At 58.1% G+C, this 15,515-nt stretch overlaps 6 protein-coding genes across 6 annotated transcripts; 3 read left to right on the top strand and 3 right to left on the bottom strand.

Moving 5' to 3' along the window:
* The first annotated feature begins 242 nt into the window (after nucleotides 1-242).
* Nucleotides 243-1,959, top strand: QBC33DRAFT_683 (phosphoesterase). Its single transcript, XM_060432990.1, has 2 exons — nucleotides 243-573; nucleotides 660-1,959. Exons 1-2 carry the CDS (start codon nucleotides 357-359, stop codon nucleotides 1,646-1,648), a joined length of 1,206 nt encoding a protein of 401 aa, XP_060288380.1. The 5' UTR covers nucleotides 243-356; the 3' UTR covers nucleotides 1,649-1,959.
* QBC33DRAFT_684 (uncharacterized protein) lies at nucleotides 1,960-5,521 on the top strand. The gene is made up of 3 exons (XM_060432991.1): nucleotides 1,960-3,167; nucleotides 3,229-3,561; nucleotides 3,649-5,521. Exons 1-3 carry the CDS (start codon nucleotides 2,271-2,273, stop codon nucleotides 5,350-5,352), a joined length of 2,934 nt encoding a protein of 977 aa, XP_060288381.1. The 5' UTR covers nucleotides 1,960-2,270; the 3' UTR covers nucleotides 5,353-5,521.
* A 669-nt stretch (nucleotides 5,522-6,190) lies between these two features.
* On the bottom strand, nucleotides 6,191-9,610 carry QBC33DRAFT_607820 (calcium-activated chloride channel-domain-containing protein; the record flags this gene model as incomplete). The annotated part of the gene is made up of 6 exons (XM_060432344.1): nucleotides 9,303-9,610; nucleotides 9,077-9,230; nucleotides 8,722-9,016; nucleotides 8,233-8,661; nucleotides 7,028-8,165; nucleotides 6,191-6,222 (listed from the first exon to the last, which is right to left on the bottom strand). The coding sequence occupies exons 1-6, from the start codon at nucleotides 9,403-9,405 to the stop codon at nucleotides 6,191-6,193; spliced, it is 2,151 nt and encodes a 716-aa protein (XP_060288382.1). The 5' UTR covers nucleotides 9,406-9,610.
* A 338-nt stretch (nucleotides 9,611-9,948) lies between these two features.
* QBC33DRAFT_800 (uncharacterized protein) lies at nucleotides 9,949-11,361 on the bottom strand. The gene is made up of 2 exons (XM_060433085.1): nucleotides 10,672-11,361; nucleotides 9,949-10,585 (listed from the first exon to the last, which is right to left on the bottom strand). Exons 1-2 carry the CDS (start codon nucleotides 11,004-11,006, stop codon nucleotides 10,273-10,275), a joined length of 648 nt encoding a protein of 215 aa, XP_060288383.1. The 5' UTR covers nucleotides 11,007-11,361; the 3' UTR covers nucleotides 9,949-10,272.
* A 716-nt stretch (nucleotides 11,362-12,077) lies between these two features.
* Nucleotides 12,078-13,073, top strand: QBC33DRAFT_774 (uncharacterized protein). The gene is made up of 3 exons (XM_060433055.1): nucleotides 12,078-12,144; nucleotides 12,223-12,490; nucleotides 12,551-13,073. Exons 2-3 carry the CDS (start codon nucleotides 12,262-12,264, stop codon nucleotides 12,889-12,891), a joined length of 570 nt encoding a protein of 189 aa, XP_060288384.1. The 5' UTR covers nucleotides 12,078-12,144; nucleotides 12,223-12,261; the 3' UTR covers nucleotides 12,892-13,073.
* A 694-nt stretch (nucleotides 13,074-13,767) lies between these two features.
* On the bottom strand, nucleotides 13,768-15,096 carry QBC33DRAFT_553628 (uncharacterized protein; the record flags this gene model as incomplete). Its single annotated transcript, XM_060429431.1, has 3 exons — nucleotides 13,768-14,336; nucleotides 14,402-14,572; nucleotides 14,631-15,096. The coding sequence occupies 3 exons, from the start codon at nucleotides 15,094-15,096 to the stop codon at nucleotides 13,768-13,770; spliced, it is 1,206 nt and encodes a 401-aa protein (XP_060288385.1).
* Between the last annotated feature and the right edge of the window lie 419 nt (nucleotides 15,097-15,515).

The raw sequence follows: 15,515 nt of genomic DNA on the forward strand, positions 1-15,515 counted from the left end.
GCTTCGACAAGTGGGCATTTTGATTGGGTAGGTTTCTCGAAAAGCTTAACAGAAACGGTGGTCGAGATCCGTCGATCATGAAGCTTGATTGCCCCACCCTATGGCAGCTGGTATTGAAGCTCGAATGACAGTCCCAACAGAAGCGACCAATCATAATCGGCTTTCGAAACACGGCATGAACATTTCATCGAAGCTCTGGAAGCACATGGCCCGCTCCGGGATTTATCTCTGGGGTGGTTCCACACCCCTTTCCGGGTCAATGACGTTCCCATAGGGCCCCGAAACCATATATTAAGTTACCATGCCACCCCTCCTTCCAAGCCCTTCTCCCAGGCTTCGACATCACCCAGCCAAACATGCACGCACACACTCTGGGACTGCTGGCTTTCGCCGGCGCTGTGCTCGCCCAGAGCCAGTCAACCCAGTACACGGCCACAGGAACCGCTGCCGTGGATGCTGCTCGTGCGACGGCCAAGACGCTGAGCCCGACCAGCAATGTCAAGGGCAAGGCCTTTGACAGGATTGCCATCATCTGGCTCGAGAACACCGACTACGAGCTCGCTGCCGGTGACCGTGAGTTCCTCCACCCACGTCCAGCAGGACCGACTCGCCAAAAGGGTGGCGTAATTGAGTTGCGCATCTAAGCTTACACCGTGTAGCAAACCTCGCGTGGCTCGGAAAGAAGGGCATCACGCTCACAAACCACTTCGCCGTCACCCATCCCAGCGAGCCCAACTATGTGGCGGCCATCGGTGGCGACTACTTCGGCATGAACAATGACAACTTCAACTTCATCGACAGAAACGTGTCGAGCATCATCGACCTCCTCGAGGAGAAGGGCATCAGCTGGGGCGAGTACCAGGAGGACCAGCCCTACTCGGGCTTCGAGGGGTCCGCGTGGGTGAACCAGAAGAACGGCAAGAACGACTACGTGCGCAAGCACAACCCGGCCGTCATTTACAACAGCGTGTCGCGTGAGACGGACCGGCTCGCCAAGATCAAGAACCTGACCATGTTCCACGAGGACCTGGTCAACGACGCCCTGCCCCAGTGGATGTTCATCACCCCGAACATGACCTCGGACGGCCACGACTCCAGCGTCACCGTCGCAGGGACCTGGACCCGCGACTTCCTCGAGCCGCTACTGGGCGACACGCGCTTCATGAAGAACACGCTGGTGCTGGTGACGTTCGACGAGAACTCGAGCTACGCGAAGCAGAACCGCATCCTGGGCATCCTGCTGGGCGACGCCGTCCCCGAGAACCTGGCCGGGACGACCGACGACAACTTCTACAACCACTACAGCGAGATCGCATCGGTGCAGGCCAACTGGGGCCTGCACACGCTGGGGCGCTGGGACGTGGGCGCCAACGTGTGGCAGGTGGTGGCCGACGCGACGGGCGACCAGGTGCGGCCATGGTCGGGCTCCGTGCCGTTGGCCGACATGTACTGGAACCAGAGCTACCCGGGCGTGTTCAACAGCAAACCCGCGGGCTCCGTCTACCCCAAGCCGAACCTGTGCATCCAGCGGGCCGGCAGGAAGGTCGCCCCCGTCGTGGGTGAGACGTGGAAGGGAAACAAGAACCCGACGTATTACGAGGACAAGCTCGAGATCCCGGACGGGCTGCACCCGCCCCAGACCAAGTGAGGATTGACGTCCGATAATGTACTGATCAACAAAAAGTCGAATCGTAGCTGAATCCTGTGGAATAATAGACAGATAGACATCACATCTCTAGCCCCCTCGCCGTTTCTTTGGACGCAGAGGTCGTTGTATTTGGCCACTTTTCCCAGCTTACTCCTGAGTTGCTGGCACCTTGCAAAGTGGTCTCATTGCGATGCGTACCAATGAGTATAGTGGGGCATCACCAACCGCGGGATGCCCAAGATCTGAAGATCAAGGTGGATCAATCCACCCCCGCCCCCGCATAATCAAAACAATCGAAAACACAGCTCGAAGATGTTTACAACTACTACTAGGGTACGGATATGGAGAAGGGTATCAAGAAAGATACAGCTCAATTAAGCCTTCGAAACGAAGCAAAGTCCAACGACAAAAGCCGTCTGCTTTAAATGCTGCGCTTTGCTCGGTTTGCGGCGGTTTCGTCAGCACTTGCGCAACACCCCAACACACCTTCTCAATCCGGCTAGGCCACCCCTCATTGGCTGGCGGAATTAGTGCCAGCACTGTGCATATATAAGCACATCCTCAGCTTTCCCTCCTCTCTCTCTTCCCGTCAGGAATGATTCCGTGATACCAGTGAGCAGACATGGATCCCGAAAAGATTGGCCTCCCGCCGTACAGCGCGGTAGCGGAGGAGCCGAAAGGGCAAGTGCGGCCCGGGCATTGGCGACGGAGACGAGGGTTCCTGCGCCGATCGCGGGGGCTGCGCTTCATCGGCCTGGCATGCCTTGCATTCATCGTCTACGCGCAATGGAGGCAGATGCCGCCCGCATCGAGCCCTCCGGACTCGGACTCCCACATGACCGTCCACGGCCTCTCAGTCAAGCGGCTGCGAGAGGACCTCGCGACCTGCGCCAAGCTGCACACCAAGCCCGTCGACCCCATCGGTCTCGGCCGAGAGAGGAATGCCCGCTACATCGACGGCCACAAGCCAACCCTGATCAAGAACGCCACCGTCTGGGTCGGCGAGCCCGCTGAAGGAACCAGCCCCGAGGATGCCCGGTCCGGGAAGGGCTACTCTTGGGTCACAGCCGATGTCTTCTTGGAGCACGGCCTCATTAAGCAAGTCGGCCGTCATCTTGCTCTGCAGGGCACCCTGCCAAAGGACACACTGGTATACGATGCCGCAGGACGCCCTCTCACTAGCGGGATCATCGACATGCACAGCCACGCTGGGGTGGATTCGCTGCCGGAGCTGCGGGGCAACGATGCCACCAACGAGATGTCGTCGGATATTACGCCGTATGTGAAGGCTATCGACGGCATCCAGCCGACAGACCGACAGATTCAGGTGATCAAATCGGGCGGCGTGACCACGTCGCTTATCCTGCCGGGGTCCGCTAACAACATGGGCGGTGAGGCGTTCGTCATCAAGCACGCCGTGGGCCGCGCCGACGGCCGCAACGAGACGAGCATCGCCGACATGCTAGCCGACCCAGACCACGCCTGGCGTTATCTCAAGATGGCTTGTGGGGAAAATGCGGCAAGTTCCACCCCTACTTTGGGATCTACCCTCGAGCTCATGGCTGACGTTGACTACACAGGCACGGGTCTACGGAAAACCTGGCGAGCATGGCCCGACGAGCAGGCTCGGCGAGAGCTGGGAGTTCCGCCACGCCTTCGAGCAGGCCTCACGCCTACTCCGCGAACAGGACGACTGGTGCGACTCTGCTGCCCTAGGACTGGAGAGGGTCGACAGGTACCTTCCTGTTGAGATCAGATGGGAATCTGTGATTGCGCTGCTGAGGGGCCAGGTCCATCTCAACGTGCACTGTTACACAATCCCGGACCTGGAATCGTTTGTCGCCCACACCAACGAGTTCAAGTTCCCTGTGCGGGCATTCCACCACGCCCACCAGACATACTTGGTCCCTGAGGTTAGTGAATAAATCCCAGTTGATGGGCGAGTCGAGAAATCAACAGACGGACTTGTGCAGGGCTGACGCGACACCAAATAAGTACAGATTCTGAAGCGCGCTTATGGCGGGCCGCCAGCTTCGGCCCTATTCGCGGATAACATGTGGTACAAGGCAGAGTCCTACATCGCCTCGGAATACGCAGGCAAGCACCTCTACGACAGCGGGCTAGTCCCCATCTACGTGAGCGATAACCCGGTCCTGAACGCCCAGCACGTCGTGTTCGAGGCTGCCAAGGGGTACAAGTACGGGCTCCCGTACCACGCCGCCCTCGCCGCGGTGACGACCGCGCCTGCCGAGAGGCTGGGCTTCGGTCAGCGGCTGGGCAAGATCAAGCCAGGGTTCGACGCCGACATCGTAGTGTGGGATAGCGACCCGCTCAGCGTCGGCGCCGCTCCGGTCCAGGTGTGGATTGACGGGACGGCACAGTTTGAGGACCCAGTTGAGCTTGACAAGGCGTTTGAGGGCGTCATCGTACCTGACGAGGACCTCGCCAACATCATCGAGGACCCTGTGACTGTCACTGGCGACGTTGTCTTCACGGGCGTCACCAAGGTCCTCCTTCCCATGCACGTGGACAGCTTTGCAGCCGACGGCAAGACCTTCAACGTCGCCATTTCAGGCGGCAAGATCACCTGCGTGGGCCTCTGCGCCACCGAGCTGGCAGCTGCGTCCGACTCCGACTCTTCCTCCGGCAATGTGATCCGCCTCAAGAACGGCCACCTCGCCCACCCCTTCACAGCGTTCGGGTCGACCCTCGGCCTCAACGCCATCGACGCCGAGCGGGACACAGACAACGGCGGCAGTGCCGACGTCTTCAGCCGCGGCGCCGACGGCCTGGCCCTCGACACCAAGAAGCTGCACGCCTCGCATCGCTACGGCGTGACGCGCGCCATCTCGGCGCCCAAGTCCGCCGGCGGCGGCGGCACCCACCACGGCACCAGCGTTGGCTTCGCCACGGGCGCCGGCGGGCCGTCATCGCCCTCGTCATCGTCCACCAAGGCCATCTTCGCCGACGACGCGGCCATCCACTACACGCTCGACCTCTCGGCCAAGCGCGGCACTGGCACCCCGACCCTATCTGCGGCTGTCGGCGCGCTGCGCCGGAAGCTGCTCGAGGCCGCGGCCGCGGCTGCGGCCGACGAGGCGGTAACGGACCGCTACTCGGAGGCGGCGTTCCTGAGGCGCGTCCTGGAGGGCGAGCTGGCGCTCGCGGTGACGGCGCACAGCGCCGACACCATCGCGGCGGTGCTCCGCGTCAAGGCGGCCGTCGAGGAGGCCATCAACCCGTGGCCCGGATTCGTGCAGATCCGGCTCGTCATCATCGGCGGGGCGGAGGCGCACCTCCTGGCGGCCGAGCTGGCGGCCGAGGGCGTGGGCGTGGTGCTGGCACCGATGCTGTCGTACGCTATGAAGTGGGACCAGCGGAGGGCCCTGACGGGGGCGCCGCTTACCAATGGGACGGCGGTGGATGTGCTTGTGGGGGCTGGCGTCGTCACTGCTATCGGGCTGGAGGAGGATTGGGTTGTGCGAGACCTGGGCCTGCTTGCTGGTATCGCATACAAAAACGGCGGCGGGAGGATCGGCGAGAGGGAGGCGCTGGACTTGGCGGGTCGGAATGTGTACAAGTTGCTGGGGCTCGAGGAGCCTAAGGCGGAGCTGCACTTTGTTGTCCATGAGGGAAATCCCTTGGAGATTGGCTCGAGGGTCAAGGCGGTTGGTGATGGGTCCGGCAAGGTGGATATATTCTGAGAGTTCTTGGCTGCGGTCGCCGTTGTTGCGTTGGATAGAGGTGCCTGTTAGATAGATCGAGACTACTATGTTGTACTCGCGACAGCAAGCCGTGTTTACAGTCATCCTTCCTTGGTTAAGAGGACAATCCGACACACATGCATGTATTGCCAGTGTCCATTTTCTACATTGAAGCAAGCTGGTTAATGCGATGCTGGCCTGGTACTGTGTCCCTCCAGGGCTCCACGTGATCAGTATCCACGCAGCCACCCCCTTTCACCCCTTTCCAACCAAATGCACCCCCCTTCGCCAACTCCCTTTCCCACTGCCTTGCTTCGTAGCCCAATACCTTCCCTCGTTCTTTCCCTCACACCCGGGATTTTGGCACGCACGACCGTCTGGTCCTTCTCATCTCGGTTGCCTGGGTTGTCCCCGGCAACCTGCCTTTCATCTCGGGGAGGAATAAGTAGAAGAATTCTGATGACCGGGGATTAGCGTCCACGAAGATAAAGGGGGGGACATTTTTCTGTTAAATTCACAGGAGGTGATGAAGTTGGAGTCTGCCAACATCTTCGACATCAAGCACGCCGTAGGCCAGGCCGATGGGTGGAACAGAACTAGGTAGGTGTCGCAGACATGCAGGCCAACCTAGGCCACGTACGTCAGGCAAGCGACATGTAGCGAGAGGAAATTTTGCGATGCTCCTTGGATCAAAACGTGACACACACAACAGCTCTGGCAAGAAAAGAAATAATCGAGACGGGACAGAACAATTTAGGATAATAAAACTTCCGTCCAGGTATCATGACCAGCTTGGGGAATCAGCAGCTTTCGATACTTCCAAATTATCTGCTGTAAGTTATCTTTCCCTCCTCTCATGCTGCGGTCCCCCTAGCATCAGGTGAAGCCGGTATATCAAGTGTGAGAATATACGACCACTTAAACGCTATAGAGTCCTGTATTATTACACCACTCACCAAATCAAATCAGGGTGGCGCAGGCGCTACTCGGTGGAGGTTTGAAAAAGAAAGAAAACCATCAACTTTACGTGCCTTGAGTCATAAGGAGCTATCCACGCATTCGAAGCGGCTTGTGCATATAAAAATCTAGTTCGAGCTCATAATTACTCCGTTTTTTCTTCGTCTCTCAACCTTCGCTTTCCCAGTTTCCCTTCCATATCTATTCTACGAGTAGGCTGTTCCTATAATCTATCGAGCCTCTTGGTGTCAATATGTTGCCTTTGGCACAGTTGTGCACCAATGCATGGACTGGTGCCCCAACCAGCTACCTTACCTATTAAGCTGAAAGTAACCTATTCCTCTGGAACCAAAAAAAAAAAACGGGTGAAGCCTACGCCACGTGAAGCGCGATGAACGAAGTCGCCTACCGAGAGGACGTCACCGGCTATCCCTTTTTGGTCGCATTCAAGCTCCTATAGATTACCGCCTTTGTGGGACTTGACGAAGCAGACTGTGAAAATCGACCTCATCAAGGACCTCGCCTCAGCATCCGACAGCAGAGTTTGACATGTAGTTCTGCCCCCATTGAGGACTGGATACCAAAAAAATCCGCTCTGATTTCCATTATGCTTGTTATCCTACTTTAAGCCAACGCAGACGTCCTCGTTGGCATCATTGGCATGGGACACTTAATTATCACTCGTCCTTAACCCCCTTCCCACCTCCCACCCCCCTACTCTCCTCGGCCCGCTTAACCCGCTCAATCAGGCCAACCCCAACCTCGACACCCGCCCCCTCCCTCGCCTGCCTAGTCCAAAACGCCTCCCCGCCAGCAGCAAGGACCGTCCTCCGGCGCTCCCTCTCGGCAACGCTGAGCGCCAACCCGGCCTGTTTATGCGCCTCCATCTCGTCGAGGTGTCTCCGCCGGTTGGCGTAGCGCACGTCCCTCTCGCGGCGTATCTGCTCCGACCCTGCGCTGCGGAGCGCGAACCGCACCAGCGCCCGCACCGCGAGGAGGACGTGCTCGCTGACGAACACCGTCGCCGCGAGCGACCACCAGGCACTGCCGGCGGCGGCCCCCTCGGCGCCAAACAGGTGCACAATGGCGGCCGTCGAGATGCTCCCGGCCCAGGCGAGGAACTCGAGGGCGCCGACCCACGGCCCGATGCCGTCGGCGCGGGCGGGCGCGGGCCTGCGGTGCTCGATGCAGATCTTTGCAAAGTCGGAGCGGACCTCCACCCAGTTGTTGAGAAGGAAGCCGGCGGCCAGGACGGGCCACACGGGCGAGAACAGGGCGAGGTGGCCGAACTGCAGGACGATCTCGGCCACGTCCTCGTGTACGTTGTACTGGTCCAGGGTGGCCTCGTCGCGGGCCCGGGCCAGGAGGTCGGCCTCGTCGGGCTCGTCGCGCACCACCGTCAGGAGCATGGAGCCGTCGTGGGTCCGAGCGCGCCGGAAGTCGCGGTACCAGCCCTGCAGCTTGTGCCGGATGTAGGGCAGGATGTTCTCCTCGAAGAAGCCCCAGATCTGGCCCGTCACCGTCAGGGCGATGACCTCGTTGCGGAGCTTGTCGTGGTCCGCGGTGAAGGGCTTGTACGCGAGCTTCTGGACCGCGGGGCTCCCGAGGTGCTTCTGGATGGATGCCCTCAGCCATGGGACGATGTCGTCGCCGAAGGGGACGTAGACGAACGCGGTGAGCAGGATGGGGAGGTAGTTGGTGATGATGTTGAGGACGAAGACCTTCTGGGCCAGCGACATCTCGTGGGAGTCGGCTGTCCGGTGATTCTCGAACTCGGTTAACCAATCAGCGACGTCTTCGAGGGACGAGCTGATGGAGGGGAGGGCGACGGCCAACAGGACAGTGGGGAGATACTCCTATGGTTAATGGCAGCATATCAGCAGCAGTCCACAGGTAGTCACGGCTCCAAGGCATGGATCTCACCAGATAGAACTTGTAAGGCCCCGCATATGTCTCGGAGATGAGGACCTCGATGGCGAAGACAATGGCAAGGATGACGCCGAGGGCGAGCATTGCCACCGCCACAAACGGGATCTGCAGGAGCTGGCGTGTGAGTTGCTTCCACTTGGGGAAGTAGTGGATGGTGCGGCCGCTCCCGTCGACGAAGATCCTCTCGTATACGAATTGCGGCCGGTTCACCTTCACCTTGTTGACGCCCTTGACGCCCCACCGGATGCTTAGGTCGACCTCTTGGATCTTCCAGTATTCCAGGAAAACAGAACACCAGATGCACGTCGTGATTGCGTACACCAGGGAGTACTTGGGGAGCCATAACCATGCAACGAGGCCAGTGACGGCGGGAAACGTAAGAAAGGCCAGATACGTCTGGATGAAGGCGAAGTAGAATGCGACCTGGATTCTCCTTTAGCAACCGGAACCAAATGTCATGACTTATGAACGATGGCTGCAGACCTTGGATCCAAACAGATCCCGGATGCTGTCGAGGTCCTGGGTGGTCAAGAAGACGCGCTTGCTGAGATGGCGGAGCAGCGACTGGTTAACCCTCTGGTTGTGCAGGGGAAAGATGGCCCTGACGTTTTTCCATTTCCCTATGCCTGGCGAGATGCCGGCCCCGCCGAGGTCCTTGGGCCAATGCACAAGGTGGTACATGGACAGCACATCTTCAGCCTCGTAGGCGCCGTCCACGATGGTGTCCTTGGTTCCGCCCGGATGGCTCGGTGTGACACCATAGAGCCAATCCTTGACCCTGGAATGCATCAGTCATGGTTTGTCGATGCGGATGGGTGATCAGCTCGCTCGAACGTGCCTTAGCTTGTAGACGGTGTTCCCGAGCAGTTCCCTCGGGGCTTTCACAAAGACCAAGAGTGTCTGCTCGTATCCAGCCCTCACCTCAGCGTGGAGCCCTGCTGCCTCAAGGTCTTCAAGTAGGGTACGGAACTCTTTGATGGCGGTGTGGGAATCTATTTCCTGGTTAGGCGCCTGGGGCAGAGGAGAGGAGAGCATTGGAGCCCATTGGTTGTCTCGGCTCTTACCAATACTTTTGAAGTCATACGCAACGACGTAGACGTCGTTGCATGGCAGCTCAGCCGCTGGGGACGGGGCTGAGAAAGGAGTAGAGGGCAGTGAGAGATGCATCTTGATAGTTTAGGCAAGGCCCAATCCAGCGAAGAAGAGGTGCACTCAAGCTATTGATCGGGCAGGTTTGGAGGGGATATGATTTACCAGCAGTACGTTACCGCTGAATGTGATACAGCATGGCTCGTCACTCGCGAGTTCAGCTGGGGTTTTGCCAACTGCATCTGACCCCTCGGTGTTATTGATTACTATTGGATGATGAGAAAGATTCTGCGAGGCGCGCGTCAGCAGCTCCACCCGCCAACCCCGACTCAGACTTGGCGGCTTGACGCATTCCGTCGTCCGTCAATGAGGGCGCGTAATTCGTGGAGCTATTTTCTCACGGCATTCACAGCGGCCGCCGAAAAGCGGAGGTTGCGATGCTACATATCTAATTAGGTCGTTGCTATGGAGGGTTTTGCTCTCCCTCTTCCACAGGTTTGGTACCTAATTACCTCTAATACCTCCCATTATGATCATGCTTTCTGAAAGGTGGAACAAAAAGTGATAACTTATTCTATGGACTCTTATAATCCATTTTGAACTGCATGTTATCAAGTGAGAAGTTGGGGTGATTCACTCGCAATTTGATTCAACTTTGATTCAACTCATTTATTTGCAGGCTGTTTGCTCAACCTGCATTTGAAGAAATGATGTCATAAAACAGAAGTCACAATAGGCGGCTTCACCCAGAATCCGGTCTTGTTAGAGCCATCCATACCGGTTTCGATGTATTATAAAGTCGAGACCAAGGCTTTTCTATATTCAAAGCGATCCAATGTGTACAAGAAAACCTCAACAACCCAACGCGAAGCAAGGACTCATCGCACCAGCCCCCCCCTACTCATCAGCCTCGACCTCCCCGTCCGCCGCTGTTGCTGCCGGCTCCTACTCCGCGCCCTGCAGCTTCTTGACCAGGGCGTCAAAGTCGGCGACCTTGGCGGAGCTGAGGTCGGACGAGAACTTGCCCTTGGCCGTGTGGATGGCGAAGCGGCTGGCGTTGTTGGCGGGCTCTGTCACGGCGGTGTTGGACATGCCGTATGCCAGCGGCACGGCGGTGCCGGCCGGGTCGAGCGAGCCCGCCGCCCACTTGCTGCAGCCGTCGCAGATGGCGTCGAGCTGCCAGTGCGTCGCGTTGGACTTGGAGCTCGGGAGGACGGTGTAGCTTGCGCCGTCATAGGCGCCGGGGAGGGTGTGGCCACTGGGAGGATGGGAGGGGGAAAGTGTTAGCTCACGTTATGGGGGTATCAAAGGGTGTTTCTGGTGGGGGAGTGGGAGTGGACTCACGTTGCGAGGCGGCTCGAGACGACGACGGAATCGCCGTTGGCCCAGGCCACGGTCAGCGGGTTGTTGGCCATCTGGCCGCCCCACGCGATCGCCGCCCAGCCGGTGGCCTTGGGGGCCACGATCTGCACCAGGACGGGGAAGGGAGCCGCCGTCGCCGTGTCCGGGATGGCGACGCGGAATGCGATGTTGGAGGCCGTGAATTCCGAGTAGCAGATGGTCGAGGCGGCGTCGCAGTACTTGGTCCCTGCCGACACCGCCCGGGCTTCCGAGGCGGGAGCAGCTACGCTGGAGCCGACGAGGGCCAGGAGGGCGGTTGTGACTTGTGCGAGAACCATGGTGGACGAAGTTTGTGTGCGCTTGACGAGAAAAATGCTGTGGTTACGGGATCCGGGATAGCCCTACCGGGGGCGTTGAACAACTGCCATGGTATAAATACCCCTTCTCCTTCTGTGAAAGTCGCTGGCATTGCGCACTTCCCCAAGCATGAACCGCAAGCGGACCAGATGTACCCGTCTCCGATACTATTTCGGTTGCCGCCATGGCTGAATAGGCTTGCCCCTGTCCAGGCGTAAAGTCTGGGGCAGCAATGTAAATGCAATATCGTGAGATATACCACTTCAAAAGCCGACAGGCGACCGTGGGCACCCTGAGGCGGGCTACAATGCGAGCCAGGGCTTCCGGGGGTTGCTCGTCATTGTTGTGTCTCCTTGGCAATAGCCTGGGGTCCCTTTAACCTTTGCCCCTGGTGAGAATTGAGCCCAGGCCGGCTGCCCAATGGGAGGCGCCAAAAGGGTAAGCAGGTGGTATTTTAAAGCGCAGGCACTGGTCGATAGTTATTCTCTGGTGCCGTTTTCAGCAGGCGGAGAGAGTCCATGGAACATTCATCAAGACCCGATATAATGGCAGAGGGCGGGGCAGCAATAGGTCTCGGCTCTATTAATATTCGGGACCGCATGCGGGACAGTCGGGGGAAGCGGCTGCTGTAGGCTAAAATGTAAAAGTATACGGACATTTTGTCGACATTGGAGCCCCGCCAGTCACGGACAACCGGTTACAAAACACACGGGAGGATCTCAGCAGGCGAGGCCAATCATATTGTTCGAGTTTCCAATGCAGGCCTCGTGTATTTTGACTACCGAGCTCTGCCGGGGAGACATCGCGAGAGTTAGGAGGGGGCTCACTCCCCGCCGCTTCAAAAAGGCGGGGGTGCTATCTCTCAGGGTGAGCCATATCTATACTATCTGTGGGCCAAACGTGTCGGGCACCTACCTAGGTACCTTCCAGGGTGTCAGTGGGTGAAGAGGTGAAGAATTAGCGGGAGGGTCCCAAAATAGGTGGGTATGGACGGGACATGCAGCCACAAACGCCTCTGTCAGGCACGAGCTATTTTTATGCACGAGCCACAGACAATGTGGCGTATCGTGGAGCGTGGCTGGAACTGTGGCTCAACGCAGCACAGGCCAAGTCGGTCGGGTACGTACCAGGTGGGGCTAACGCTCTGGCGCCCTTCTCGAATTTTTATTGATATCCCTTCTCGTCCACCCATGTTAGACGACATTTGAACGACTCGACCAAGACGACGAAGGAAAGATGCGCCCCCTTACAGAGCCCGAGACGCGGGCCCTCTTCAAGAAATTGGCAAATTTCGCAGGGCCATCACTGAAGGAGCTGATTGCGCCCGTCGACAACTCCCCCGACGCCGACCGCTTCGTCTTCCGCCTGAACCACCGCGACCGCATCTTCTATGTGCGCCTGTCCCATGCCAACCTAGCCTCGTCGATTTCCCGCGACAAGCTCTTGTCGCTGGGCGTATGCCTTGGTAAGCCACTCAGGCGGATGCATCTGCAAAATCAGAGACTGACTGGAGCTACTCGTGCAGGGAAATTCACCAAGACAGGCAAAGTGCGCCTGCACATCACCGCCCTCCCCATCCTCGCAAAATACGCAAGACACAAGATATGGATCCGGCCCAACGGCGTGATGCCGTTCCTGTACGGCGGGAACATCTGCAAGGCGCACGTCGGCCGCTGGCCCGAGAACTGCCCCGAACATGAGGAGGTCGTGATCTGCAGCATGGACGATATCCCGCTCGGCTTCGGAGTCACGGCAAGGAGCACCACGGAGATGAAGTCCCTGGATCCGACCGCCGTCGTGTGCTTCCGGCAGGCTGATTGCGGAGAATACCTGCGCGATGAAGACACACTCTTTGCTGCTCGGTAGGGAATCTTGAGGGGAAGAATGCTCGGATAGAGGAACCCCCGAAGCTACAGGGTTCGATGCAAAATCGGTGGGGATACAGAGGAATTGGCGTCGTTATCTGCATAAGAAGGGAAGGCTAGATCCATCTGGCAAGGGAGGATCAGGTTGACCGTGAATCATGACTTGGCGTACAAGGCGCACTTCTTGGGATCAAAGTGGTACGAGGTCATCGCCAGCATGAGCGAGTCTAGGGAGGGAAGCATGCCAAAGATACCCTTGCTGGATGTGTCGTGGCAGTCGCCGAGGCGAGAGAGACGGAAACCTTTCCCCGCAATCCTGCAGGCCAACTCGTCGTCTTCTTCGTCCGCGTTGGGAGGTTCGGCCACTAGAAAAGAGGTAGATGGTGAAGGGAGGAGTACTTGTGTTGCATCAACATGGCTGAGGCCAATAGAACTTCTTGACTGGTTGAATCCACAAGCCATATGCATATCTTGATGATATTTTCCCCTGCCGAAGGAGAGCCTTCCTCTGATTTTATGGGTGACACAGCGATGAGGTTACGTTGGACTTGGCCCAGCAAACAATGAGACAAGTCTCGTTGAAAACCGTGAGTTTGTATTTCGTTCCCGATTCCGTATATATACATGTCTTAAACTACATGTACATAGGCACCTGCGCTATGCAATCCTCCAACCACGGCCACCGCCGTCTTTATGGTTGGCGTGGAAGTTGATATCCAATTGCCGCTGCTTATCCACATTCTCCCACTGGGGTATCATTGCATGTGTTGAACGCCAAAGCTTTTTACCCCTTAAACACCAATGCCACGTTTCCGACCTCCGTAATTTTCAGAACAACGCCGACTCCGCCACACTTCACCGCCGTACCACCAAAAACTTACGGCTCTCCCCAGATCTCATCGGCGATCTGCCTAACGAGGGCCAGCTTCTTCCTCTCGTCGTCCTCCGTGAGGGGATACCCGCTCTCGTGTGTGCTGAAGCCGCACTGGGGGCTGATGGAGACTCTCTTCAGCGCCTCCTCCCGCGTCTGCCCGCTGCCCGCCGCGATTGAGTCGGCGGCGCTGTAGATGCGCTGCTTGACCTCCTCCTTGTCCTCCAGCTGGCGCAGCTTGGTGCTGATGGCTCCGATGACGACGTGCCTGTCCTTGGGGAGGAACTTGAGTGGCTCGAAGCCGCCCGACCTCTCGGTGTCGTACTCGAGGTAGAAGGTGTTCACGCGGAGCTCGGTGAAGAGCGTCTTGGCGATGATGTCGTACGCGCCCTCGGCGAAGTGGCGGCCGCCGATGAAATTGCCGCGACACAGATGGACGCCGGTGTGCATGTCTGCCGGGCAGTTGTCAATGATGTCGTTGTAGAGTTTGATATACGCGGTTAGCAAGTCGTCAACAGGGCCGATATTGTCGGGATCTTCGGCCCACCCCTGACGGAACTTCTCGGAGCAGAAATCTAGCCGGGCAGGTGTTAGCATATGTCAAGGAGACACGACGGTTGGGTTGAGAGTTGGGACATACACGCCAAGCCGGGGTCGTCGAATTGCACGTTCCTCAAGCCGGCCTTGTAGAGCATGTCCAGCTCGGCGCTGTACACCTTGGCAACGTCATTGAAGTACTCAGTGTCGTTGGCATAGGCTTCCTTGGTGTAAGCGCGGCCTTGCTTGTACCTCATGTGGAACCATGCAGGAGCTTTAAGACCGTGTAAGCGCACGAACCGATTCCAGAGTCGGAGGAGAGGAAAACAAACTGATCATGGTGAGCTTGATATTGCCCCATTCGCTCTTCGGCACGAAGGCCTGGACCAGCTTCAACTCGTGCAAGTTTGACAGGGAAGACTTAGGGTTGTGGGACAGCTTCCCCCCAGCAATCACCGACTCGCCGGGCATGACCTTTCTGTCGTTCTCGATCAGGCTAACCACGTCGGGGTGGTAGAGGCGGAACATGCTGGCCTCGGCATCCTGGAGGCGGATCGTTCCGTCGAACTCGTCCCACATCAGACCCCAGAAGCGAGTGCGCACGTACTCGCCACTGGTAACGGCCTTGAGGCCGAGCTCCTGCTGCAACTTGACCACCTCCCCGACGGTTTCCTTCTCAACAGCAGGCAGCCCGGCATCTTCGGGGCTGATACCCTTCTCGCGGATGGTCTCACGAACTTCAAGGAGCTTCTCAGGCCGCAGGAGCGAGCCCATGTGCTCAGCACGGAAGGGGGCCATTGTTGGGGGCAGAAGGGGGGGCTTGTTACGAGTATGTGTGAGTTTTAAGGACCGGAGAGGGATATCAGCTCGTGGGGGGAGAACTGAGAAGAAGTATGGGAGGATAGGAAAGGGCCGGGGGAAGAGTCGAAGCAAGTATAGAGTATCCGTACTCTGTCCGTGGGTTGAGGGAATGCGGGGCATCATACCCCTCGCCAATCTGGCAGGAGGAACCCCACAAACGGACAGCAATCAGCCGAGTGGGAAGCACAGTTGCGGGGCAAGACTTGCAGAAGGTCTTTATCTTGCAAGTCCTGTCTTTCGGCATCTTCATCCTCATGCACCTGTTCAGTCAGGCATGTCAGGTTGTCCTCTTTCACCTAAGTGGACTGGCCAGACGCTGTGTGACCATGCCATGAACCAATATGCCCTCTAAGTGG

The sequence above is a fragment of the Phialemonium atrogriseum genome, assembly GCF_030411735.1.
Source record: "Phialemonium atrogriseum strain 8032-3 unplaced genomic scaffold QBC33scaffold_1, whole genome shotgun sequence".
NCBI lineage: Eukaryota > Fungi > Ascomycota > Sordariomycetes > Cephalothecales > Cephalothecaceae > Phialemonium > Phialemonium atrogriseum.